The 25,596-nt window shown below is 49.9% G+C and overlaps 2 protein-coding genes across 4 annotated transcripts in view; both read right to left on the bottom strand.

Moving 5' to 3' along the window:
- Positions 1 to 17,508, bottom strand: part of Vwa2 (von Willebrand factor A domain containing 2) — a 40,930-nt gene extending 23,422 nt beyond the window's left edge. Inside the window, exons 1-4 of one of the 3 annotated variants that reach the window (XM_075974514.1) lie at positions 17,366 to 17,508; positions 9,954 to 10,015; positions 5,455 to 5,529; positions 1,612 to 1,745 (exon numbers count right to left, since the gene is read on the bottom strand). In XM_075974514.1, the coding sequence (XP_075830629.1) occupies positions 1,612 to 1,745; positions 5,455 to 5,529; positions 9,954 to 10,005 (261 nt within the window). In that variant the 5' untranslated portion in view covers positions 10,006 to 10,015; positions 17,366 to 17,508. Of the gene's footprint in view, positions 1 to 1,611; positions 1,746 to 5,454; positions 5,530 to 9,953; positions 10,016 to 10,666; positions 10,925 to 17,365 lie in introns of those variants that run through there. The other 2 variants (XM_075974516.1, XM_075974513.1) reach the window with 2 other exon arrangements.
- Positions 17,509 to 19,393: 1,885 nt separating this feature from the next.
- The window catches only part of Tdrd1 (tudor domain containing 1), a 37,971-nt gene continuing 31,768 nt past the window's right edge, over positions 19,394 to 25,596 (bottom strand). Inside the window, exons 20-25 of the mRNA XM_075975126.1 lie at positions 24,777 to 24,893; positions 23,285 to 23,452; positions 21,889 to 22,116; positions 21,349 to 21,395; positions 21,179 to 21,271; positions 19,394 to 19,446 (exon numbers count right to left, since the gene is read on the bottom strand). Of these exons, the coding sequence (XP_075831241.1) occupies positions 21,179 to 21,271; positions 21,349 to 21,395; positions 21,889 to 22,116; positions 23,285 to 23,452; positions 24,777 to 24,893 (653 nt within the window). The 3' untranslated portion in view covers positions 19,394 to 19,446. The remainder of the gene's footprint in view (positions 19,447 to 21,178; positions 21,272 to 21,348; positions 21,396 to 21,888; positions 22,117 to 23,284; positions 23,453 to 24,776; positions 24,894 to 25,596) is intronic.

Raw genomic sequence — 25,596 nt, 5'->3', positions numbered from 1 at the left:
TGCCTACATACAGTAAACATAAAGCTGTGCTCTGACCTCACATGTGTGTACACACACATACAGTAAACAAAGCTGTCCTCTGGTCCCATGTTTATGTACACATACCTACACATAGTAAATATATTGATTGCCACTTCCTCCAGGAGGAACTCATCTTCAAAAAGTAGGCCTTGTCTGGAGGAAGGTGGAGACCCAGCAGGCCGATACTACACTGATACCACATTCAGAACCTCTGGACCATGCCTGTCTACAAGGAATGAATGCATCTCTAGTGTCAGAGATCGGCCCAACTGCCTGCACTCTGGGGCAGTGTGCTCGCACCTGCAAATGACGCCCCTTCTGCAGACAACCTGGCCCTCATTACAAGCCTTGTTTGTTCTTAGATCCTCCAGTTTTTACAGGATTAAGTCAGGAATGTCGCCTTGGAGAGCCACTTCCTTTCCCACCCTGTGACTAGTCTCTAATTCAAATAATTATGGTTCTCCAAACTAATTTACCCTTCCTTTTATTTCATTTTTGGTGGGTTTTAGTTGGTTCTTACCGGTCCCCTATCAATGCGCGTTCAGATTGCCTGAAATCTTTTATGGTGACAGGTGACACCGATCAGTAACTGCCTGGGTGGGAGTACTTAGGAGCAGACTGAGACTGGAGGGCACAAGCCTCTGCCACTGTCCCTGGCAGTGAAGCACTTGGCACTCCGAGGCTTCATCTCTGGAAGGCTTGCCGGGGAGCATGCCACCAAGGGTCCAGTGCTTCCGTTCAGCTGGGAAGTGAAAACAGCTAGTGTGGAGACCTGCTGCTGAGTCAGGGAAGCAGGCGGCTCCACACACAGCTGAGGGCCATTTACGGTCCTCTTAATGAGTTTATTATTCATTGTGCTGTTGGGTTGTTCAAAGCTGTTCCTTTTAAAAACAAGAGCCACACTTGCTCTGCTATTTGTGACACTTGAAGCCAGGAAGGATACGACATGAAGGCTCTCTCTGGGCTTGCTTAAGTGACCAGAGAGGACAGAGCTGGGCTTCACACTAAGGTTCTAACCTGTTCAGTGAGTATTCTGTTTTCCGAGAGGCCAAGGTTGAAATGTTAATTGTTGAAAGACTTCCATCGCCCTAAATCCACCTCAACAACAGACCACCCAGAGAACATCCACAGACTTAAGCCGCTTTGAACTCAGTCTCCCCATAGTTGGAAGTTAGGTCCATGTTCTTCCCTCTCCAGCCCTGAACCTGCATGAGGCCCTCTTCTCCAGTGCTGTGACTAGGCAGGGGATTATCATGAGGCTTACATCATTTGGTGCCCTCTGAGCTCTGCCTGATCTACGAAGAAAGAGGTGCACCTCTGTCCCCACCTGAGGGGGGACCAGCTGGAAAAATGATGCAGAGCCACCTCACTGTGGGCTGGAAAGAAGCTAACCAGCCAAAGCAAGCAAAACTGAGGAAGAAGAGGGGTCGCTTACCTGCCTTGGCTGATCCCCGAGATCCCAGCATCAACCCCACCACGTTTCAATTTGCCCCTTAGTCCTCTACATCCCACAATCCATTCATTCTTTTGCCTGAAGCTGAGTCTCTGTCGCTTGAACCCACAGACACCAGACAAGACCCGTGTACTCACCCTCCCGGGGCTGATGTCCAGAGCGTCACAGACGGCCATGGCAAAGCGCTTGGATCTCTCAAAGCTCCCTTTCCCGACACTGTGAGAGCCATCTAGCAGGAACAGGACGTCGACCGCTGCCGAGCACCACATCACTGGGGACAGGAGCAGATGGGGACATTAGACTAGAAGCTTCCGTGTTGTGAAGACGCTGACGTAAGAGCCCACTTGTGAGCATGTCTGCAGCCATGTTACGATGAGTGCTGTGAAGAGTCTTCCGGGATGATCACGGTCCCAGCCTTGGGGATCATGATCTTAGCTGGGCAGTCTGACATGTGAGGTTGACGGACCCAAGAGTTCAAGCGCTAGCAGTGACCATGTCTTTCTTCTGCTTCAGAACTGATTGAGGTGTGCCTTAGTTGGGGTTTTTACTGTTGTAATAAAAACCACAACCAAAAGCAATGCGGGGAGGGAAGGCTTTATTTGACTTAGACTTCCATATCACAGTTTATCATGGAAAGCAGTCATGGCAGGAACTCAAACAGAGCGGGAAGCTGGCGACGGGAGCTGATGCAGAGGCCATGGAGGCGTGCTGTTTACTGGCTTGCTTGGCATGGCTTGCTCAGCCTGCTTTCTTATACAACCCAGGACCACCACTCCAAGGGTGGAACCACCCACAATGGACTAGACCCTCTCAAATCATTAATTAAGAAAATGCCCAACAGGCTTGCAGCCTCTACAGCCCAATCTTATGGAGGCATTTTCTCACCTGAACCTCGTCCTCCACCCAGGTGACTCTAGCTTGTGTCAAGTTGACACTGTACTCCAGCACAAGATATAACTGACATGCCCACTTATTTAGTCCTCCTAGCTCCCCGACTTTCTTTGAAAGTGTTCTTGAGATTTCCTACACCGCACCATTGTACCATTTAAGGTACATAATTACCATTTTTAGCAAATGCCCTGGTGAATCCCACCATCACCACACTGGTGGAGGAACATTCTCTACTACCTAAGGGAGAACTTTTAGTTGTCATCTAACTCTCAACTCCTACCCAGTCTGTTCTTTTGTGTGTGTGCTGTGTGTACATGTGGGTGTCTGGAGGTGTGCACACCTGCGCATGTCTGTGCTGTGTGTACATGTGGGTGTCTGTAGGTGTGCACACCTGCGCATGTCTGTGCCGTGTGTGTGTACATGTGGGTGTCTGTAGGTGTGCACACCTGCGCATGTCTGTGCTGTGTGTGTGTGTACATGTGGGTGTCTGTAGGTGTGCACACCTGCGCATGTCTGTGCTGTGTGTGTGTACATGTGGGTGTCTGTAGGTGTGCACACCTGTGCATGTCTGTGCTGTGTGTGTGTGTGTGTACATGTGGGTGTCTGTAGGTGTGCACACCTGCGCATGTCTGTGCTGTGTGTGTGTGTGCATGTGGGTGTCTGTAGGTGTGCACACCTGCGCATGTCTGTGCCGTGTGTGTGTACATGTGGGTGTCTGTAGGTGTGCACACCTGCGCATGTCTGTGCTGTGTGTGTGTGTACATGTGGGTGTCTGTAGGTGTGCACACCTGCGCATGTCTGTGCTGTGTGTGTGTACATGTGGGTGTCTGTAGGTGTGCACACCTGTGCATGTCTGTGCTGTGTGTGTGTGTGTGTACATGTGGGTGTCTGTAGGTGTGCACACCTGCGCATGTCTGTGCTGTGTGTGTGTGTGTACATGTGGGTGTCTGTAGGTGTGCACACCTGCGCATGTCTGTGCTGTGTGTGTGTGTACATGTGGGTGTCTGTAGGTGTGCACACCTGGCATGTCTGTGCTGTGTGTGTGTGTACATGTGGGTGTCTGTAGGTGTGCACACCTGCGCATGTCTGTGCTGTGTGTGTGTGTGTGTACATGTGGGTGTCTGTAGGTGTGCACACCTGCACATGTCTGTGCTGTGTGTGTGTGTGTACATGTGGGTGTCTGTAGGTATGCACACCTGTGCATGTCTGTGCTGTGTGTGTGTGTGCATGTGGGTGTCTGTAGGTGTGCACACCTGCGCATGTCTGTGCTGTGTACATGTGGGTGTCTGTAGGTGTGCACACCTGCGCATGTCTGTGTGTGTGTGTGTGTGTACATGTGGGTGTCTGTAGGTGTGCACACCTGCGCATGTCTGTGCTGTGTACATGTGGGTGTCTGTAGGTGTGCACACCTGCGCATGTCTGTGCTGTGTGTGTGTACATGTGGGTGTCTGTAGGTGTGCACACCTGCGCATGTCTGTGCTGTGTGTGTACCTGTGGGTGTCTGTAGGTGTGCACACCTGCGCATGTCTGTGCTGTGTGTGTACATGTGGGTGTCTGTAGGTGTGCACACCTGCGCATGTCTGTGCTGTGTGTGTGTGTACATGTGGGTGTCTGTAGGTGTGCACACCTGTGCATGTCTGTGCTGTGTGTGTGTGTGTACATGTGGGTGTCTGTAGGTGTGCACACCTGTGCGTGTCTGTGCTGTGTGTGTACATGTGGGTGTCTGTAGGTGTGCACACCTGTGCATGTCTGTGCTGTGTGTGTGTGTGTACATGTGGGTGTCTGTAGGTGTGCACACCTGTGCATGTCTGTGCTGTGTGTGTGTGTGTACATGTGGGTGTCTGTAGGTGTGCACACCTGCGCGTGTCTGTGCTGTGTGTGTACATGTGGGTGTCTGTAGGTGTGCACACCTGCGCATGTCTGTGCTGTGTGTGTGTACATGTGGGTGTCTGTAGGTGTGCACACCTGCGCATGTCTGTGCTGTGTGTGTGTACATGTGGGTGTCTGTAGGTGTGCACACCTGCGCATGTCTGTGCTGTGTGTGTGTACATGTGGGTGTCTGTAGGTGTGCACACCTGCACGTGTCTGTGCAGTACAGAGCTCGTGACCCGTGTGCTCTTCTGTTACATTCTGTCTCTCACTGAAACTTAAAATTCATAGAAGAGACAAGAAAGGCACCAGGGCAGATGTTCCAAAGGGGACCGGAATGCGCATGTGTGCAAACTTACACAGCTAAATTTAAATTTTAAGTATATTTAAGAAAGGATTCAATTGGAGTTCCTGGGTTGACGGTGAGCCTGGAGTGTTCTCCTGTCATCTCCGCCTAGTGCTAGGGTTTCACCCCCGTCACACCCAGTTTTTTGTGCGAGCATTGAGGATCCAAGTGAGCACTTTCCTCACTGAGCCACCCCCCTCTGCCTGAGATCTGTGTTTCTGCTCTCACAGGATGGATGCGGGAAGCAGGAAGAGTGGTCCAGTCACTTCCCCGTAACCGAGTACCAGGAAGCAGTGGAGCAGAGAATGAGATCCCAGTTCCCCGCAACGAGGAGGGCAGAAGGAGGAGAAACCAGGCAGGGCTTCCAGGAAAGTCCTGGTTATATGGCAGAAAATATGGGTGGCTTGGTAGATAGCAGTCAGGTGACAGAAAAACCCTGAGACGGGCTAAGAAACTCAGCAATGAAGACGGCTGGTGTGATGGCCAGGCTTCCGACTAAGGTTGGTCCCCAGCACCCACATGGTAGAAGGAGAACCAGTTCCTCCACACGTCCTCTGACTGCCACCTGAACATCACTCCTGTGCATGTATGCATGGAAGTGTGCATACATGCACAATAAACACATGAAAATGTAACTTGAAATTCAGAAACAAAGAGGTTGTCTTGCCGTTACTGCTCGCGATCATTACTATTTTAACCACGGAAAGTCACTCGGGAGCAATGATAAAAGGACTGAGTGGAGAAAATGACCGGCCGCCCCAGTAGAGGGGCCAGGACTACAGGGGAAGCTCTCGGGAGGAGTGTGGCTTCCCTGGATCCACCGCACAGAGGTCTGACTAGCCACGCCTTTGGAGGAGCAGGTAAACGCACTTACATTTGCTGGCCACTGCAATCTTCCCGATGGTCTCCTTGCTCACAGAGAATTCTTGAAGAGAGATGGACGGGGACACTGGAGAGAAAAAAACAGAAGCAGTCATGGCACGCATGGTAAGATGGGAGGTGTCTTTATCGCTACATTACGTGACCTACATGAACAGGAAACAGAGCAGAAGGAAGATGTGGAGAAGTCCAACACCCCTCTCTCAAAAAGCCCCAGAGAGCCGTGGCTGTGTGTGGCTTGCAGGGTTGGGGGGTGGCTGAGCGGTGGCACATGTGAGCGACCATATGTGACAGCCTGGGTTTAGTATTCAGTTCCTACCCTCAAGCTCAAGGATCGTGGATACTCGGGTGCATGGACAACTGCTGTCCTCCTTCTCAGTGGATGCTGCCTTTTAAGCTACAGCTATCCTAGTCAGCAACCGCAGCTCTGCCGCTACCAGAAGTGGCCAGGCCGCAAGAGCCACAGCCTGCGGAAATTCTGTTCCCTCGGGCACCCAACCTTCTACAGCTACTCAGAGAAGTTATCTTTGTCCTGCTAAAGAACTCAAGATTCAAAGGTTGCCGCTCACCTCCTCGCATCTCCCAAGACTTCTTCACAAGGTTTCTGGCTCCTCTTTATAAACCCTTCTCCTCCTGGCTCCTCCCTACAACTTCCTGGCTGCTAGTTGCTGACTCAGCCTCTGGACCACAGGTGAATTTACTTAATCGAACACATCTTTGCATCGTTAAACAAATTTTACAGAGCATAAACAAAAGTAACACACCTTAAAATAATATTCCCAACAGATAACAGTTGAAACCTCTCCACTTCTGTGAAGAAACTTTGTTCTTTGAAGGAGCTTGTAGGGGGAAATTTTCAACACCAGATGGCTATGGACAGACTATGATCGTGAGGATTTCAGTCCTTGGCCATAACTGTGCTCCCTCTGGGTACAGCTCTCTGCTGTGTACCCAGGTATGTTCTTGCAAAGTTCTCCATCTGTTGTGTGTGTGTGGGGGGGGGAGGGAGACCGCTGTCACAAAACTTAAAAATCGTAGAAGAGATAAGAAAGGCACCAGGGCCGATGTTCCAAAGGGGGCCTGAGTGCACATGTGTGCAAACTTGCACGGCTAAATTTAAATTTCAAATATATTTGAGAAAGGATTCAATTGGGAGTTTTTCCCACAATGACAATGCTGTAAGTTGATAAAATGCTTTCAGGAGAACAAGTGGGCCAGGTGAATGAGGAATCACAGAAACAGTTCTCTCCTTGACCCTGTTGTATTAGAACTGAAAAGAAATGGGGGCGGGGAGCAGTTGGGGGGGGAAGAATGGGGCAAGGCCCTCTGCTTCAACGTTCTTTGTACTAGGGAAGGGCCAAAGACAGATTACAAACATAGAAATATGTGAAAAAATATTGATATATTTACCATATAGTTAATATGATCAAGACCCAAAATGTTTGGGGGTAGCATGTTCACTGCTAAGTTTTTTGTGCCTTTTCATACCTGTTAAATAACAGGTCATGAGCAGCCATGGATAATCTATAAAAACTCTGGGACTGAGGGGTAGCTAAGTGGTGGAAGGCTTGTGTGCCAGCCACAGGGCTGTGAGGACAATTTCTAGCACCAAAATCTAAAGTAAAATAAGAAAAGAACATTGAAGGTGGGGATAACACACCAAAGGGGCTCAGGGCTATTCCAGGATGACTTGACCTGAAAGCAATGAGGGAGGACACCCAGGGAGCTTTTCCGAAAGGCCAGCTCCCCTCTGCGGCTTTAAAGCATGGGTATCTAGTTGCAGAAATACTCAGGGAACGGAACTGCTGGAGGGACCTAACACAACCAGTTGCCACACACACACACACAGGCAGAGGGGACACGCCAGGGAGGCGGAGCCTTGCAGCCTGCAAACTTGAAAGGCAAAAGAAGCACCTTGACAGTGAGGAGCTGCTGGGGTCAAGTATGGGGGAGCCAGTGGGGTACAGCAGCCTGGAGCCCAGGGTTTGCGACTGCCAGGAAACTGATCACAGACAGACACTCAGAGAGCATGCTGCCCTTGGAAAGGTCACCAACACGGGTGTTCCTGGTCAGCCTGCCAGGCTGGGCCTCTCCACCTTCCTGCCTCCTCTCCTGCCAGGCTGGGCCTCTCCACCTTCCTGCCTCCTCTCCTGCCAGGCTGGGCCTCTCCACCTTCCTGCCTCCTCTCCCAGCACTGAGCTCCTGGGTCTGGGACAGGCACCACAAGCTGAAGAGTCAGAGCAAGCACCAGGATTCAGGTGAGCCTGCCTTCAGTATGAGGGACTCTCAGTGCTTTCTGCAAGCCACTTTGTGATGCTACAGAATAGGACCAGGACGACTTGCTTTGGCTGCTCTTAACCGCATCCGCAGTCTCTTCTGAAGATCACCTGCCAAGGTTCCAGAACTTACTCTCGCAGCGGGTGGATGATGCTAATACACGGCAGTCATGGATGTAACTACTCACTCATTCACTCAGAGTCCAGGCTTGACAGAGAGCTCCTCCACAGTCCTGTCTCCTGAGAGGACCCACAGTGACCTGATGTGGGAGTGTCATATATCAATCTGTTGATTTCATTGGTTAAGCAATAAACTGCTTGGCTCTCATAGGTTAAAACATAGGTGGGAGGAGTGAACAGAACAGAATGCTGGGAGGAAGAGGAAGTGAGCTCAGACTCGACAGCTCTCCTCTCGGGAGCAGACGCTTCAGAGAGACGCCATGCTCCCAGGCGGACGTGAGAGCTCTGCTTTCTGAGGCACACACGATGAAGCTCCGACCCATGATGGACGTAGGCTAGAATCTCCCTGGTAAGCCAACTTGTGGGCTACAGCAGATTATTAGAAATGGGCTAATCCAGGTGCGAGAGCTAGCCTAGAAGAGGCTAGATAGAAATGGGCCAAGCAGTGTTTAAAAGAATACAGTTTCTGTGTAATTATTTTGGGGCATAAACTAGAGCTAGCCATGTGGGCTGCCGGGTGCTGGGGATGCAGCCCCGCTGCTCATATTTCAACAGTGACCCAGCTCAGGAGTCAGGAGACCAGGGTGTCAGCTCCACCAATATCTGTGTCACCTTGGATCCCAGGGCCTCATCTGTACACAGTGCTAGACAGATGCAGCGTGCAAACGGGCGGGACAGGGTTTCAGAAGGGAAACCGTCTCAAGACTGAGCAGAACTCAGGCTGGGGAAGCTGACCAAGACCAGGGACTTGCTCAGTATACACTAGCCCCTAGACCATGAAGACAGCAAGTGAGACGGTATACCTCCCCGGCTTGGAGATGGGATGGAGCTGGCTGAGTGGCTTCTATCTGTAGCCTTCCTGTTCTCAGGAAATAAGCAGGAGGTGACCGAGGTTGACTCCGCAGACATCAAATGTCTGCTCTATGAAGATCAGGGATCTGTCTTCAGGGCTTCAGCCTGACGCCTCAGTTTTGCAGAAGAGCACCCCAGACTGGGCTTGCACAACTGAGCCATCAGTGTGCTTGTCCCTATTTCCGGGGTGATCGTCTATGGACACACAGTGTCCTCCCCACTATCTCAGCTCATCTTTCAGAGAGGTCTGGAGCTCAGGGGCAGGGTAGGAGGCTAAGGAAGGGGACTCTGAGACAGAGAGACAACACAGTGATGATGAGAGAGTCTACAGAGTCCTTCGCCGCCGTGGAAGCCATCAGCTGTCAGAGAGTCACAGAATTAAGCTGTGTTGGGTGCTACAACGCACGAGCCCTAGGCGGCTGAATAGGGAACGGACTTAATCTGGGAGCCCAGAGAAGCTGTGCTGGGGATGGATAGGCGTTTACTTGGGCGACAGTGGCAGGATGGGTGGAGATGTGATCTGGGCAGGAATCAGAACCTCTGAGAAGAGGAGATAATAAGGATGCTATGCAGCAGGAGGAGACTGGCCACAGAGGACTCACAGAAGCTTTAAGTAGGGCCAGGTGTGATCAGATTTGTACACTGGAAAGGCTGCTGTGTGGAGAATGGTGTGGAGGGGCCAGGTGGGCCCAGCAGGAGGCAACTGGAGAAGATCAAGCAGAAGACGGTGGGGTCTAGGCCAGGGAGCTGCCATGTGGTGGCGATGTAGATTCAGGAAACTGTAAAAGCTAAAGTCAGGGCTGGGAGATGACTCATCAGTGAGGGGCTTGCTGTGCCAGCATGAGCACTGAGTTCAGATCCCCAGCCCCCACATACAAGCTGGGTGGGGCGGTGTGTGTATAACTCCAGCACTGGTGGTGGACACAGGACAACCCAGGGGCTCACTGGGTAGCTCGCCCCACTGGAAGGGTGATCTGTGGGCTCAGCAGAAGACCTGACCTCAAAAACTGAAGTGGTCAGTGACAGAAGACACCAGGCATCGGCCTCTGGCTTTGGCAGCTGCACGCACAGGCAAGCAGACCCCTCATCCTCTCCATGTACACAAATATCTTTTTCAAAAGTAAAGTCAGTCAGTGGGATTAGAAACAAAACAACTCTAAACCAACCCACCAAAAAGACAGCTTACCTGTGTAGAAGAGGAGAATGCAGACAGCTGGCAGACACAGAAACGGAGGCATGTTGTCAAAGCTAAAGGCCAGGAAAAGAAAGCAAACATCAGCACTGGGTTCTGTGAGGGGCCACAGCACGCCTCTGCAGACGTACCCAGGATCAGGATCCTAGCCTCGGCCCCAGCACGTCTCTACAGACGTACCCAGGATCAGGATCCTAGCCTCGGCCCCAGCACACCTCTACAGACATACCCAGGATCAGGATCCTAGCCTCGGCCCCAGCACGCCTCTACAGACATACCCAGGATCAGGATCCTAGCCTCGGCCCCAGCACGCCTCTACAGACATACCCAGGATCAGGATCCTAGCCTCGGCCCCAGCACGCCTCTACAGACATACCCAGGATCAGGATCCTAGCCTCGGCCCCAGCACGCCTCTACAGACATACCCAGGATCAGGATCCTAGCCTCGGCCCCAGCACACCTCTACAGACATACCCAGGATCAGGATCCTAGCCTCGGCCCCAGCACATCTCTACAGACGTACCCAGGATCAGGATCCTAGCCTTGGCCACAGCACACCTCTACAGACGTACCCAGGATCAGGATCCTAGCCTCGGCCCCAGCACGCCTCTACAGACATACCCAGAAACAGGCCTCGGCATGATGACCACAGCCTGGAGAAGCCAAGTCCCCCCAAACCGTGAAGGTTTTTCCCAAAACACTCTAACCTTAAACGGCCATCTGACGTATTTCCAGATATCACTCCTGCCTCAAATCCGGCCAAGGTCTCCACAGCTTCGAGAGAGATTTTCTGTCCAAAGAGTCCCCAATCTCTGCCATGCAAGGCCCCAACAGGCCATGTAATCTCATTTAAAGCAGCTCCCTCTTCTGGTTTCCCAGAAGCGAGCAAGGCGAAGACTGGAACTAAGCACCCTCATTTTCTGAACCCTCTAGCAAGTCAGGACACTCCTCTCCGGTTACTGATTGTGTGCGGAGAACAGTGCATGTCCTCATTTGCTTTCTCCTGCTGTGATCAAACACCACAACCAAGAGCATCTTGGAGAGGAAAGGGTTTATGCTGCTCTCATCACTGGGGGAAACCAGCAGGAATCTGGAGGCAGGAACTGACGCAGAGACCAGGAAGCTTCCTGCCTTGCTCAGCTTTCTTCTTTATAAAATACAGGAAGGACCACCTGCGTTGGGACAGCACCACCCACAGTGGGCTGGGCTCCCAGGTACTTGCCCATAGGCCAGTCTGATGGAGACACTTTCTCAATCGAGGATCCCTCTTCCCGATGACGGTGTCACGTTGACAAACACCCTGCACACTTAGTGTTGCCAGTACAAAAGCATCAGGAGAGTCCCAAGAACATCAAGAGAGAAAGTTGGCTGGGGAGGCCGTTGGCCCACTGGGAAGGGCTCATACCATTCCTGATCCTGGGTCTGCCAGCAAGGCAGACATGGGACTTTCCTTTCTCTCATTGTGTATTTTCCCTTATGCCTACACTGGATGTGGGGCAGGCCCCCACCTGCCAATGGAGGAATGAGGCAGGTGGAGGGGGGAGTGGGATGAGAGACAGCATAGGACTCAGGGGAAACTTCCCTATGCTGTCCCACTCCTTGGCTTCGGTGTGGGTGGCTGTCTTGGTTTGCAGCTTCTGACCCAGGGCATGTGCAGAAGCCAGGGCTCAAGCCTGTGCGTGATGTTTCCAGAATTACATTCCCAGCTTGCTGGGAGGTTAAGGGAGGTCCCTGCTTAGTTGGGCACCAGGAAACATGGGCCTCTCATTCCACACAACAGGGCTAACCTAAGCAATTCATCTGGTCTATTAATGTGCCCCTGCTTGCCCAGCTGGGCGTTTTCAGCATCTTACCTTTCTGCTCATTAAAACAAAATTTATATTGGCACTCTGCAAATGGGAAGTGTATGGAAAATAGCTCCCCACAAACGCTGGCCACATGGCATCTCTCTCACCTGCTCCCTATTATCACACAGATCACCCCAAAATTGTCCTGTGCCGCGAGGGATGGTGTCATGGTCTCTGGAGAAGACCTGGAACCTGTACTGTCTGGTACACAGAAGAAAAGCCACATGCTCGGGTAACAAAGTACCTTAATGCCATCTGCAGAGGGCGGGCTGGCAGGGACCTTTCAGGACATCTCAGTGTTCCTAAACTCAGAGTTTTGTTATGCCAAGATAAGAGGATTATTGCTGCCAGACTGGTGAGCTGCAGAGTGTCATTAGCAACCAGACTCCTCCCACCCAATCATGACAAACTTTTGGCTTGTTCTAGTCTCATTACATAGCAAAGCATTCTAACAATATTAACTCAATGGTCAAACCACTGCTCTATGTCAAGAAAAACATTAATGGGATCCATCTGTACTGCCCTGGCTGCCCTTGAACTCTTGGGCTCAAGTGCGCCTCAGCCTCCTGAGCAGCTGTGACTGCAGGTGTATGCCGTGTATGGACACATACATGTCACATACATGCCATGTATGTCATGTGTAGCCTAGAGAAGTTTTTAAATAAGGATGAATTCTGCAGGAAAAATCAACAACTGCTATTGCTCAGGAAGCATCCATGACAGGCTGCCACCAGGCTCCACATCCGGGTCTTCTCTAACCCTGCTAGCCAGGCCATCACATCATCCCCATTGTATCACCCTCAGCACAGATCCGCACTGCAGGGCTAGCCACTGGATCACAGTCCATTCTAGCCTCCCAGGGAGCTGCTCAATCGGTCAACTTTGGGATTCCGGGGAGACATTGGGCAGGAGGCCCATCAGGGGCACTGTGGCAGAAGTCTGGGATCCAGGAAAAGGCTGTGAACTATGGGGTGAACAGGAAGACACTCACATATCTACACATTTGACACCCCAAATCCAGTCCTTTGGCAGTGATTAATAGCTAGTACCTGCCTTTGACCCCTATACTGGAGTACGTGGTGAGATTTCCAGGGCCTTGTGCATTCCTGCTGAGCATCTGCCAGCCCCTTCCATTACAGAACGCCCTGCTCACTGCCTCCTGCCTTCTTTTCCATTACCTCTGCTCACTGCACATGTTATTCCGGGCTTCCAGGCAGCTCGCAGACAGAATCAGAGGCTGACCCCAGATCATCCCCTCTGATCACTACACCTTTGCAGAACCTGCGCTAGGCGAGCGAGGTCTAAGAATTGCATTTCTCAGACACAGCCAGGAGCACAAGCCAAAGCAAGGCTGGCACCGTGGGCAGCTTTGCAGAACGGTGCCCATCTTTGCCCATCATCAGATATGAAGAGTGCAGGAAAGGGGAGACCACTTCCACCTCATTAGAAAATAAAACTTCTTCCACAAATATCAGAGTGTCCCTTGTAAGCCTTCCCCAATCTGCAGGATGGAAATCTGAGTTCTTTGTGACAGCCAATGTCTGAAGGGAAGACTGAAATCGGAGGAAGGCGCCTGCGCAGCCAGGAAGCCCTTGCTGTCTTCTGCTGCGACAATCACCTTCCTTGTCTTTCACATCAAATATCTTGCTCAGACCCAGAGACCTACGACAAGAGGACAACTTTTTTCCTAGTATGATACGCTAGAGCGCCTTTCTTGCCCTCCCCTCTCTGTCTCTTTTAGACAGGGTATCGCTATGTTGCTTAAGCTGGGCAGGAACTGCTAAACTCAAATAATCCTCTTGCCTCAGTCTCCCAAAGAGCTGGGACCTCAGACATGCATCACCATGCCCAGCTAAGGAAACCATTCCAAGGCTTCTAGGAGAGGTCGTGCCCTCCTTAAAGAGAGCCGGCAGACCATCAGAAGCCGGGAGTTGTTGGGGGATTATTCTCAGGTGTGTGACTTTTGTTTACACTGTATTTCTTTGACTCCGTGAAGCTGTGTTACTGTGCCTGAAACACCTGATGGTCTAATAAAGAGGTAAACGGCCAAGAGCGAGGCAGGAGCAAGGATAGGTGGGGCTGGCAGACGGAGAGGATAAACAGGAGAACTGAGGGAGGAGAGAGGAGGAGGACATCAGGGGCCAGTCACCGAGTCACGGAGAAAGAGGTAAAGAAAAATATACAGAAGAAAGTTAAGAGGGAATAGGAAGCGGGATAATGTAAGAAAAGCTGGCAGAAACAAGACAAGCTAAGGCTGGGCATTCATAACTAAGAACAAACCTCTGTGTGCGATTTGGGAGCTGGGTGAAGGGCCCCTCAAAAGAGTCTAAAAAGCCAAAAGAATAGAACGTCATACAACAAGGAGTCTCACAGGCAGAAACTGGCACGATGACATGAACAACAGGTGTGTCGCCGTGACCTCACAGAAAGACAGGCCGTACTGCAGAGGCTCCCATTCCCTCCACACCAGCTAAGACATCTGTAGGTAAAACAGCCTGAGACTGCTCTTCATCGTTCAGGACTCATGTTCTGGAGAGGTGTAAACCCAGGGGACCGTGGAGGAGGGGATAACTCACAGTCCTGAGACTGGGTTCCAGCCCAGCTCTGCTTCCTGCTGGTGGGGCTCAGAAAGCACCAGCTCCGTCTCAGGCTTTCCTCTGTAGCATGGATAGGACCTTGCTCTTGTAACAGTGAGACAACATGAGAAAAACTTTTTAAGAGGAAGTTCGTTAGAAAATGAACTACCTGACAGCATTGAGACCCTGACACGCAACTCACCAATTTCATTCAACAACATTCAGCCCTGTAGGGTTCATGTGAGCACATCCATTTTCACAGAGAAGGTAGGCCCTACGGTCAGAGAGCTAGCAAACTGCACACCTAGAGTCCAGTCCCCTGGGTCCTCGCGGCCATGTCATTACAGGTGAAATATCTAGGTGGGGCAGAAGGATCCTTAGTAAGCCAACAAGAGAGACCTGAGCATGAACCGTCTGGTAAATTCTTTCACTTCAGCTGCTCAGCTTTCTTCTCTCTACAAAGGAGGTGATACTATCCACTCCTTTGGGAAGGTTGGCAGGATGCCACAGGACCCCAGTTCAAAGGCCCCCTTGGGCGAAGGCTACCCTTCCTAATTACAGATCAGAGGAGCCCTGCTAAGGAGCAGCAATTACTAACCCAGAAGAACAGTGAAGAACGGTCTGGCGGTGGCAACTGTGACTTAGTGGGGGGATGCACCATTGGCGGTGGAAAGGCTGCTTCCAGGCAGGACAGAAGATGAAAGGGCAAACTGAGACAGAACTTCAAATGTATCCAGTTGTTCTAGGAGCAGGGTCTCGGGTACCCAGACAGCAAAAGGCAGAATGCTGAACTCAGCTGTTCTAAGGAACAGGGCACCAGGGGCTCAGACGGCAAAAAGCCTGGCCTTGTGCAGATTACACAATACCGGGGAAAAGTGCTTTTGATTGGCTGTTCTATCACAGTCTTGTTGCAGAATGATGTTCACACATTTCTTCATCAGAGGAGCTGTGACTTCCTACAACACGCCCTCAAGATGGAGCCTGTTGGTGCTCATTACAGGAGGGTCCCGGGCGGGCGGGGTGATGACACCTTCACCTGGGCTCTCCCTGAGGGCTGTAGGTAATCCCATTCCAGCTGTGTGTGGTCAGCGGAGCGCAACAGTGTGAAAGTTTACTGAAGGGTGACTCTCCACACAGGGAAGCTGCTGGGGCAAGACTTCATTCTGTAAGCAAGTCTGATAAACTCACTGGTCTGCTAAGTTGGACTTTGGGGGAAATCAGACTTCGGTATGTTTCCATTTCACTATCTGGGATGAGCTGGCTTTTGTTCATCTCTCCCCAGGAAAAGTTCATACAGCACTTTCTGATTAGAGGGTTTTGTTTTTTTTTAATTTACCATGGAACCTACTGCACAAGTTTGTAGCCCACTGTTCTGAGCAGCTAATGCTGTTGTCCCTCACAATAGGGAATGCCATTTGTTCAAAGGAAATTATTAAGTATTTGCCCTGTGCCCAGGACTTTCAGGCGTTAGACAATGAAAATGCTTTGTAACTGTAGGGGACACACACAATAAGGGTATGATCAACAAAGACATTTTTTTTTAACCAAGCGCCCGACCCCAGGGTCACCACTGCCCACTAACAATGGCCTTAAAAAGCCAGGGGTGGAAATTTCAGTGTGTATTAGTGACAGAAGAAGCCCACCCGAAAGGCTGTTTACCATATGATTCAACCATGTGACATCTGAGAAAGGATAAACCATGAAGCTAGAAAGATCAATCATTGCCATGAGGGAGAGGTTTTTAGGGCCGTAGAAAACATTTGTCCAAATATATAGAATGGGCCACAGCAAGTGAGGTCCTGAACTAGGGCATTTGGGGGCTCCCACTCTGGTGGAGATGGTAGCAGGGCAAGCTGGTGGGTGGTGGGTGGGACAGGAAGTATATGCAAAGTCTTTCTGCCTCTGTGCAGTCTTGCTGTGAGCTTATAAACTGTGAAACTAGCCTTTAAGCTTTTCCATCCGTTCAACCATAGAAACACAGACCTCTGGTTGGCTTGTTCGACAGCCTGCTGGAGGCAGGGCAGGGAAGGAGTGGTTTGACTTTCAGCCTGGCTGTGAGACCCAAACCAGATTTGATGAGAAATACTTCCTTGACCGATTTTCGGGCACACGGGGATGAGGGAGGAATCCCTCCGTGTCCCTTGGGGGTCTCTGAGAGTTAAGTCTGGGGAATTCTACATCCCCAGAAGGCAGATTTGAGCTGATGTCTACAAAGATCAGGGCCTGGGGAGTTGTGTGACAAGGGACAAGACGGTAGAGTCGGGCTGCCCAACTGCAGAGGTACCATTCTGACTCCCCTTTGATCTGTCCTGTTTTGTTTTGTTTTTTTTTCTCAATAAGGACATTTCTGAGCAAAACAGACCTTGAGGTTTTAGGACAGAATCTATAAGCATACAGAGCGGTCTCAGATTTATTTAATCAAGGGAGCTTATAGCGAGAAATCATACCACTTATAATTATTCACTCTCCCTAGTGCGAAGTCCCCCGCAAGTTCAGGCAGAAGTAGGCAGTGCTATAAGCAAAAGGAGTGAGGTGCCATCGTCCCTTTTCTTCCATTTGGTGCCCAGATTTTTAAATCGCAGGTTTTCAATGTGCTGAAACCCTCCCACTTTGTCTCAGTAGGCCACCAAGGGCCTGGTCCAGGGCAGACTGGAAAAGGGCAGAAGACAGAGCTGAGCCAGGTGATGTTTGATGCCGGGAACTGGAAGGTGGACAAGTCTCCCTCATTCTGCAAAAAGCATAACCTTTGACCTTCCCTAGCTCTCAGGGGAGCGGCTTCTTTGGGAGAAAGGAGGCTGCCTGGTTTAGAAAACCGCGAGGAAATGTAGCACCTGTGTGCTTATAATGGGGAGTGAGACACACGTTCCCAGAATTTTTATTCAAAACTACAGCCCACTCCACGGCCGCTAGGGAAAGAGCACCCGCGACGGCGCTAGGCAGCTCCGGTTTTTCCACCCACAGCCCCCAAGCCAGCACCCCTTACCTGGTGCGGCGAGGGGGGAGGGCGCGCTCCCGGGATGGTGCCCTTCTCGGCAGACAAAGTGAACAAAGCCGGTTGCGCTGGGCTCCGCGCAGCAGGTAGGGGCGGCAGGCGCAGGGCTGGGGCTCGGCTGGCTCGCAGGGGTGCACCCATCCGCCCCGCCCCGCCCGTTCGGAGGCGTGGGGCTCCCGGAACCCGTGGAGCACACAGCTGCTCTGCCGGCGGCGCAGGCTTGGCTCCGGCCAGGGGGCGCAGCGACTCGAAGCCACGTGGGACACCTGTTGGTTTCTCCCTGCTGAGGTGGGGCTGATTGCTCCAGAGCCACCCGTGCGGATCCGGGGCAAGTCGTGTAACCGCGACCCGCCTCGCCCCTAACCCTATGGGCAACTTGCGACCGCAACACTGTGAACATTTCCGAATGGGCCGCTGCTCACAGTACGCGCTGGCTACCCTATGGGTTTGGCTTTGGTTGGAATCGGTTCTATTTGTCGTGGCTTCTGTCTTTTGCCAACTTGTTATTGCAGTTGAGTATTATCAGACTGTCCAGCACTCTCCTTTTAACTTAGGTGCCTGGTATTTAATTCCTTCTGGCAGGAACTCTAAGCACACTCATTTTCATACATCAAAATTACAGTGTGCTCATTGGAAAAACTAAAAAGTAGAAAACAAGAGAAAGCAAATTGAAAAGCCACTGATATTCGGCTGTAGGCCACTGAAAAAACTGCCTTTTCCTCTTACCAGACTCATTCAGCTGATGTGATTGGCCACACCTGTTTGAACGGCTCTGGTTTGGGCCACTACAAACCTACCGTTCTAAATGTACCCATTTGCTACTGTTCAGTGCAAAGGTCTCAGCTGAACATAGCGGACAATGAGGACTACTGAGAACTCAAGAACAATGGCAATGGGTTTCTGATCCTACTGCACGTACTGGCTTTGTGGGAGCCTAGGCAGTTTGGATGCTCACCTTACTAGACCTGGATGGAGGTGGGGGTTCCTTGGACTTCCCACAGGGCAGGGAACCCTGATTGCTGTTTGGGCTGACGAGGGAGGGGGACTTGATTGGGGGAGGGGGAGGGAATTGGGAGGCAGTGGTGGGGAAGAGACAGAAATCTTTGTTTTTGAAGACACGGTTTCTCTATGTAGCCGTAGCTGTCCTGTAACTTCCTTTGTTGACCAGGCTGGCCTTGAACTCCCCTGCTTGTGCCACCAAAGCCTGGCCATGCTCTCAGTCTTTAAATTGAAATTGAAAACTGAATTTGTGTCTCGGGGGGGAAAAAAAAGAAAAAGAAAAAATAGTAAATTATTTCTGGAGCAGAAGTCCAAATGGCTACAAACTAGCCAGAACCCGCAGATGGGCATGTGGAGGGGAGCAGCAAGTCTCCTCCTAGAGCAGGGGCTGGCGCTCTTGGCCACACTCCATGGTCCAATGGAACACACCACAGAATGGAGCACACAACTCAGAAGCAGGAACAAAACAGCATTTATTAGGGGAAGAGGCAGAGGTGACAGGGGTCTCACTAGTGGACGTCTGGATGTGCAGACAGTGCCAAGGCCCATCCATCAACTAGACCCAGCCAGTGCTACAGCAGACTGATTTTCTTCAACACTTTCATAGCAAGAGATGCTGGAGCTGGGAGGGTAGCTCACAGGTAGAGTGCTGGCCTAGTACACGCGAGGCTCCAGTGCCTGTGTGCACACTCACACTCAGTGGAGAGAACACATGGACCTAGTAGAGGTGTCTCATTCCTAGTCTTCAGCTTGAGAAAGCATCAAACTGGGCTCCATGCTGGTCTTGAACTTAAGGTCTTCTTGCCTCATTGCCCTCATGGCTGGGATTACAGGTATGCACCATCACGCCTGGCTATTATATGAATCTCCCATGTAAGATTCATGTATTTTGTGGAAAGAACTTTAGGGGGGGCACCAACCCAAAAGAACAAAGCAGGTAGAGGTGGAGAGAGCAAAGGTCACTAAAGAAAAAGAGGAAGAAACACTTCCAGTAAACAAAACTGAAGACATTCTTTCTCAAGTCTAGCTTTTGTTTCTTCCTCCTCAGTGTTGATTTCCCAGAGATGCTGTTTCTGAAAGAAAAATCAACCATCATTATGGTTTACATAAAAAGCACTGTGGTTCTTAAGTATGAAATAACCAAATATCTTAACTGAAATTACATAAATCTAGATTATACCTGTCAGATAAAACATTAAACACAATAGTGTTTCATTTTTATTGATATTGGCATTAATCAGAGATAATTACACTCTCCTTCACAAACAAAATGCAGCTACTGGAGCTCTCTGAATATAAAAACAAATTTTGTTACTTATCCCTTCAAAACACATCAGCACTCTCACTTAGGAAATTTATAACTGAGTAACACCTTTTCATGTAATTGTATAATACTACTTTGTAGACAGAGTCTTATTAGACCAAGTTGCCCTAACATTCACAACCACCTTGCCTCAAATCCCAAGGCTGGCATTATAGGCCAACTCATAATTATTAAAAAAGAAAACCCAGAAGTTACTAAAATCTCTAAATTTAAACATATTGCTATATGGAGGAAGATCAGTTAGGGTGAGAATAAACAGTCAATTGTATTTTCCATTAAAATGAAAAGAAAATGTGTGAGCACCTTTGTTCCTTCCTAACTCCATGCTGTGGATCTGGACCAACCTAGAAGGATGCTGCAGCCCCACACACATACAGTAGCTAGAGACAGCTCCTTACCTTTAAGACGCAGTTTGCAGTGTGTGTGTGTACATGTCATGAGCCTATGCTTCCTCTTCTACTGTGTGTGTGGAAAGGAAGCCGGGGTACTTGTAGGGGTAGGGTCCGTGCATTTGTGCACAGAGCTACAGAGTTCAGTGCATAGCCTGCTGTGTCCGTCTTCAGGCACTGACCAAGTAGGTGAGGCTCGCAGCCACAGAGCCACAGTCATTGCCTGTCACCCTCCCCAGTGCTCAACTAGACAGCATGCACCACCTGGCCTGTATTCTGCACTCCTGCTTTCTGTAAGGGTGCTGTGAGCGAGGACTGACTTACGTGTGATATAAATAAGGCACAGCCCAGTCTTAAAAATAAATACAACAAAGTGGGACCATATCCAAGTCACACCAGCACTGCTACTCCAGAAGAATCACACCCTCAGTGAACCCCAGAGCGACACTGCAATGGCCTTGAAAAGCTCAGCAAACGCTGCTCTTCGGCCAGGGTAAGTAAGAAGGGCAGCTTCTTTTTTTACCACAAATTCTAATTGGCTTCTGGCTGTAGAGTACTTCCTGGTACTCTGTTCCTGGTGGCCCTGGTACAACAGAGGATCCAGACACAGAGGAAAAGGTGTGCATGCGGGGAGGGGTACTGGAAGGGCCGGAACCCATTCCCCAAGCAGTGCAGTCAGCACAGCCTGCGCCCTTGGACCCATGCTGGAGAGTGCACCGCTTCCCATTCTTCTCCATCCTCATCCCAAGCTCAGAGCTAACTTACTGCACCAGAGTCCAAGGGAGGCCTGAGGTGATTTCTAGTCTGGACACAGTCTGAGTCTAAGCTTTGACCCACAGCTATCTTTACTAATAATGTGAGCACTTTCGAAGTCACCTAGGAAGAAAAGGCTTCCACATGTGGGCGGCCATGACTCAGATAGGACTCTGCGAGGAGTGTTGAGGAAAGTCATCAGAGCAGGAACACCAAAGCAGGCTAGGGCAGGGCGTCCCCAAATACGCACAGCCTCATGAAGTGCCCAGCTCTATCTGGGCAGCACAGTTGCAGGCATTCTGTGGGCAACCATAGAAGGGGCAGAAACATGAAACTTACTTAGCTTTTCAACAGCTTTTTCATCTCTATAAATTTATTTTGGTTGGTTGGATTATTTAAGAGGAAGAGAAGAATCTGTTCATGTTTTTGAATCTACAAATGAAAAGGAAACAGTTAATTTACTTTCTCACATGTTAGGGTATGGTTCCCCGGGAGGAAACTGTACCTACCTGTTTCTGTAACTCCGTGCAGCAGCAGTCTGAGTTGCGTGTTGTTTCTAAAAAGCAAGCAAACAAAACCAGCCATTAGGTCATGTCAGTGAGGAAACCCGCATCCCCAGACCTGATCAAGGCTGCCCTGCCTGTGTCCATGTCTGAGGTCAACGGTACACAACAGGTCCCACCCACTCCTCTGCTGTGTTCTACGGCTCTCACACACCAGCACTCCCATCTGAAGATTACGTCTTCTATGATGTATGGGACCCCTTTCGGGTGAGGGAGGTCTGCCAAATGTACATCTCATGGGATACCAGGAAGATTCAATCTCAGAAACACAAGGAATTCCCCTGTAGATGAGGATCAAGGGGACTGGAAGAAAGGTGCAGGCACAGTATGTAACCATTCCAAAACTCTGGGTCCCAACTCCTGCCAGCAAAGCTGTCACTGACTGCAGGTCAGGCTCAACTGCTGCAGGAGTGCAGAGCAGGAGCAGTGGCTGAGGCGAGCAGGACAGCCCACGGCTGCATGTATTTACTGCATTTGGGTCGGTACCTGCAGCTGTAGGACCTTTCCTTTTAGACGGAAGGGTCTCCGCCAAACCGCACATCAGCAGCTTCTCAGCGATGTTGACCACACCATTCTCAGAACACTTTTCAACTGACACTGTGTGGACATTCTTGGAAATTCCCTTCACAGAAAGGACCACGCTCTGATTCAGCATGGTGCTTTTCAGAAGTTCCATGGCTAACTGTGAACAGCTTTCGTTCAATTCCGTCAGTCCTGGAAAGATTAAGATTGTGCTTAGTAAACTAAGTATCTTTCTTACAGATTGCTTTTTACATGTATGAATGTTCTGCCTGCACTCATGTGTACTGTGTGTGCCTGGTGCCCATGGACGTCAGGAGGTGGTGTTGGCTCCCTGGAACTGGAGTTACAAATGGTTGCCAGCACCACGTGGGTGCAGAGAACTGACCCACACCCTTTGCAAGAACAACCAGCACTCTAACCACTGAACCATCTCTTGAGCCCCACGTCTCTTTTTGAAAGACCATATTTAGGTAAATTATCTACTAATGGTTGCTAGCTTCAGCTGGTATTAAGCATGCTGTAAGGCACCAAGCACACAAAACAGACACCATCTTGCTTCCGTGTTCTACTTGAAAAGGACACAACTAATATAGAAACCAAGCATGCTATGAGCAGTCAGCAGTCATCTGTAAGGACAGCTGTATGAAGGGCACAGTCACAGGACAGGCCACCTTAACTGTTCCGATGGAGCAGCAGAGCACAGGCTGCTTCAGAAGTTGGCATGCTGCCAGTGAACACCCAGGCTCCCGTAGGGAGCTGGGACAAGGTATTAACTAATGGGCCACAGACCACCCTGCTTACGTCCTGCCACCAGAGCTTCAAAACAGGGCCAAACACCATCCCCAACCTTGAGACTCTGAAGAAAACCCCCAACAGAAAGACAAACAGAATACAGTGCTCACTAGAATTAAGGAATAAAGGATACAAAATTTCTTTAAAAACTCTTGCTGAGAAGTCACTTAAAGTTTGGCATCCCACTTGAATACACAGAACCCCTCTCTTGCAGCCTCATTCTTTTACCTGTATGTGCTCTGTGCACACGCTCCTCTGTGCACACGCTCAAGTCTTCCTTCTCTTGAACCCCATAAAAGGAAGCCCCACACAGTATCAGAACCCATGTGGCCCACTGCCGATCTTGACAGCATTTCTCTCCATAACCCACACTTTTGTTTGCTCCAAATAAAATTCCCCTTGAATCTAATGCAGATCTGTGTGAGCCCTGAATTCTCAGTTCTTTGAAGAGGCCCAGACGCCAAGCACTGGTAATAATTTGATATAAACCATTTGATTCAGATTCTGAGCTATAAAATATAAAAATCAAAAATCTACAGACACAAATCTGTACAGACAGAGCTGTTACCTTCAAGCGAGCATCTAATGATCTGGAAGGGGAGCTCCAGGTGGCGGGCAGGGACTGGCTGCACTCTAGAAAGAGGCAGGGTTTCCATGTTTCCATAATCTGCATAGAGTACTTTCACATCAGAGTCTGACGTTTCCAGAACAATGGCCCGGTACCAGAGGTCATCACCTGAAAACAAAGGAAGTCACAGCCCAGAGTCCTTCCCATTTCTTGAGATGGTTCTATCTTTGACACTTAAAAGCTCACACCAAGGTATCTAAGCATCCAGATTTTTTTCTATATTCTTTCCATATCCCTCTATGGAAACTCTAAAGTTCTGATTTTGTTTTTAATGACAAGAAAAAGGACCATGAGAGAAGCTCTGCACTTGAAGGCCACAAGTGGTTACATTCTGTTGTGCATAAATTTCCAAACAGCATTTTAGTCATATGGAAAATGGTTCAAGAAAGTGAAGACAGAAGAGAAGGCAGGGTCAGCTACCTCAGTGGAATGGAAGAAATCCAGCTCACACTGCCAACACCAGGGCAGGGAAGAGTCGGAGACTGTGTTCAAACAGCTCAGCATAAGAGTGAAGACAAACTCAGGACAGTCCAGGTTTGCAGGACAAGCAGCCAGACTAAGATTACGGTAAACTTGATGATGTCCACACAGAGCTCACTGAGGGACTTAACACCAGTGTGGAGGAGCAGGGACAGTGAAACACAGAATGCAGCACAATGCGGGAGTGGTCTGCAGTGCCCACGAGGCCGCATGGTAATGAAGCAGCCCGACACTCCAAGGCACACCGTAACCTCCACTGGGATGAAGATGAGGTCAAAAAGACAGAGGTGACATCACGGAGATGGCAGAGGAGGTTCCCAGCATATCACCATTATCCTCATGCCCCATTAACAGTCTGCTGAGCGTCTATGGGCAAAGCTGCCTATAGGAGACCTCTGAACCCAGACAGGTGGCTTTGAGAGTCCCATCTATGATTGAAAGTCCCCTAGTCTCCCTGAATACTCTGCTGTAGACCTGTGTGGCTGCCATCCTGCCAACAGCCCACCTGCTCAGGGAGCAGTGAAAACCCACACATCCCCACAGCACCTGTCAGCTGGCTCCACTTCCAGAAGCAAATCACAGCATTTATTGTAATGCTATTTACATTAGCAATGCAATTTGTTGATGTAAACGGTTGAAGAAGCCCATGCCCCTGGCGGTAGTCTAGTTCTCCTTTCGGTCCGCTCACAGCAGACTCCATGAATACGGAAGACTGCATCAGCGACCACTGTAATACAGCACTGGTACTTGGAGCTACCCATACCCTGACCTAAAAATAACCTATACAGATAGAAAGGCACATGACCCCAGCAAATAAATCAGTCACAAGTTTGCCTTCCTTAATTTGTCTAAACAAACGAAATGTGCATTGAAGGCACCAGAATCTACGTCATCTCACACAAAGGGTAACAACTAATATTTCCCTGCAGTAGTTCACTTAGAGGAATGGTACCTGTGTATTTGGCACAGCATGCTTCCCCCGTCCGCGGTCTGTAGGATGGCTGGCCTTTCTGAGCACTGCAGTGTTCTAACAATTCCGCCGTTAACACACACAGCTTTTCTTGATTTTCTGAAATACAAGCAATCAGTATGAGGCAATTTCCAGTGTTAATAGCAACAGCATACAAAAAAATCCCAAGGCTAATCAGCCAAGAGCTATGAGTATTAAATATACACTGTTTTAAAATAAATACACACAGTGGGGCTGGGGTGGCGCATGCCCTTAGGCCCAGCACTCGAGGCAGAGACAGCAGCTGGGCTGGGTTGGCGCACGCCCTTAGGCCCAGCACTTGGGAGGCAGAGACAGGCGGATCTCTGTGAGTTTGAGGCCAACCTGGTCTATAGAATAAGTTCCAGGACAAGTCCCAAAGCTACAGAAAAACCCTGTCTCGAAAACAAAAACCAAAAAAATAATCACTACTGGTTGCTGTATGCAGGAAGATTTGAACTGCAGGGTGTGTGTGTGTCTAGAGGGCCTGTTTCCTAATGAGGGTTGGTTCTGTTAGTGTGCCCACCTCTGTGAAAATTATTAACTATATGTTATTATTTTCAGTTTACATTTATAATGGGGGAGATGGAGTCTAGGGTTGGAGTTTGGGTTATGAGGACTGCTTCAAAAGCGAGCTCTCATTAGTCTTAAGAGTCTTACTGCTTAGAAGTGAATGTTCACACAAAAGCCTAGTCATGGAGAAAAGTAGGAGAGAATACTGGTTCTGCAATTTCTCTTCTTGTTTAATGGAAGCTTATAATCAAGCAATCTTAAGTGTTTGTGA

Source organism: Microtus pennsylvanicus, chromosome 5 (genome assembly GCF_037038515.1).
Source record: "Microtus pennsylvanicus isolate mMicPen1 chromosome 5, mMicPen1.hap1, whole genome shotgun sequence".
NCBI classification, from domain to species: Eukaryota; Metazoa; Chordata; class Mammalia; order Rodentia; family Cricetidae; genus Microtus; species Microtus pennsylvanicus.
Note: the sequence above shows the minus strand (reverse complement) of the source record. Positions and strands in the feature narration are given on the sequence as shown.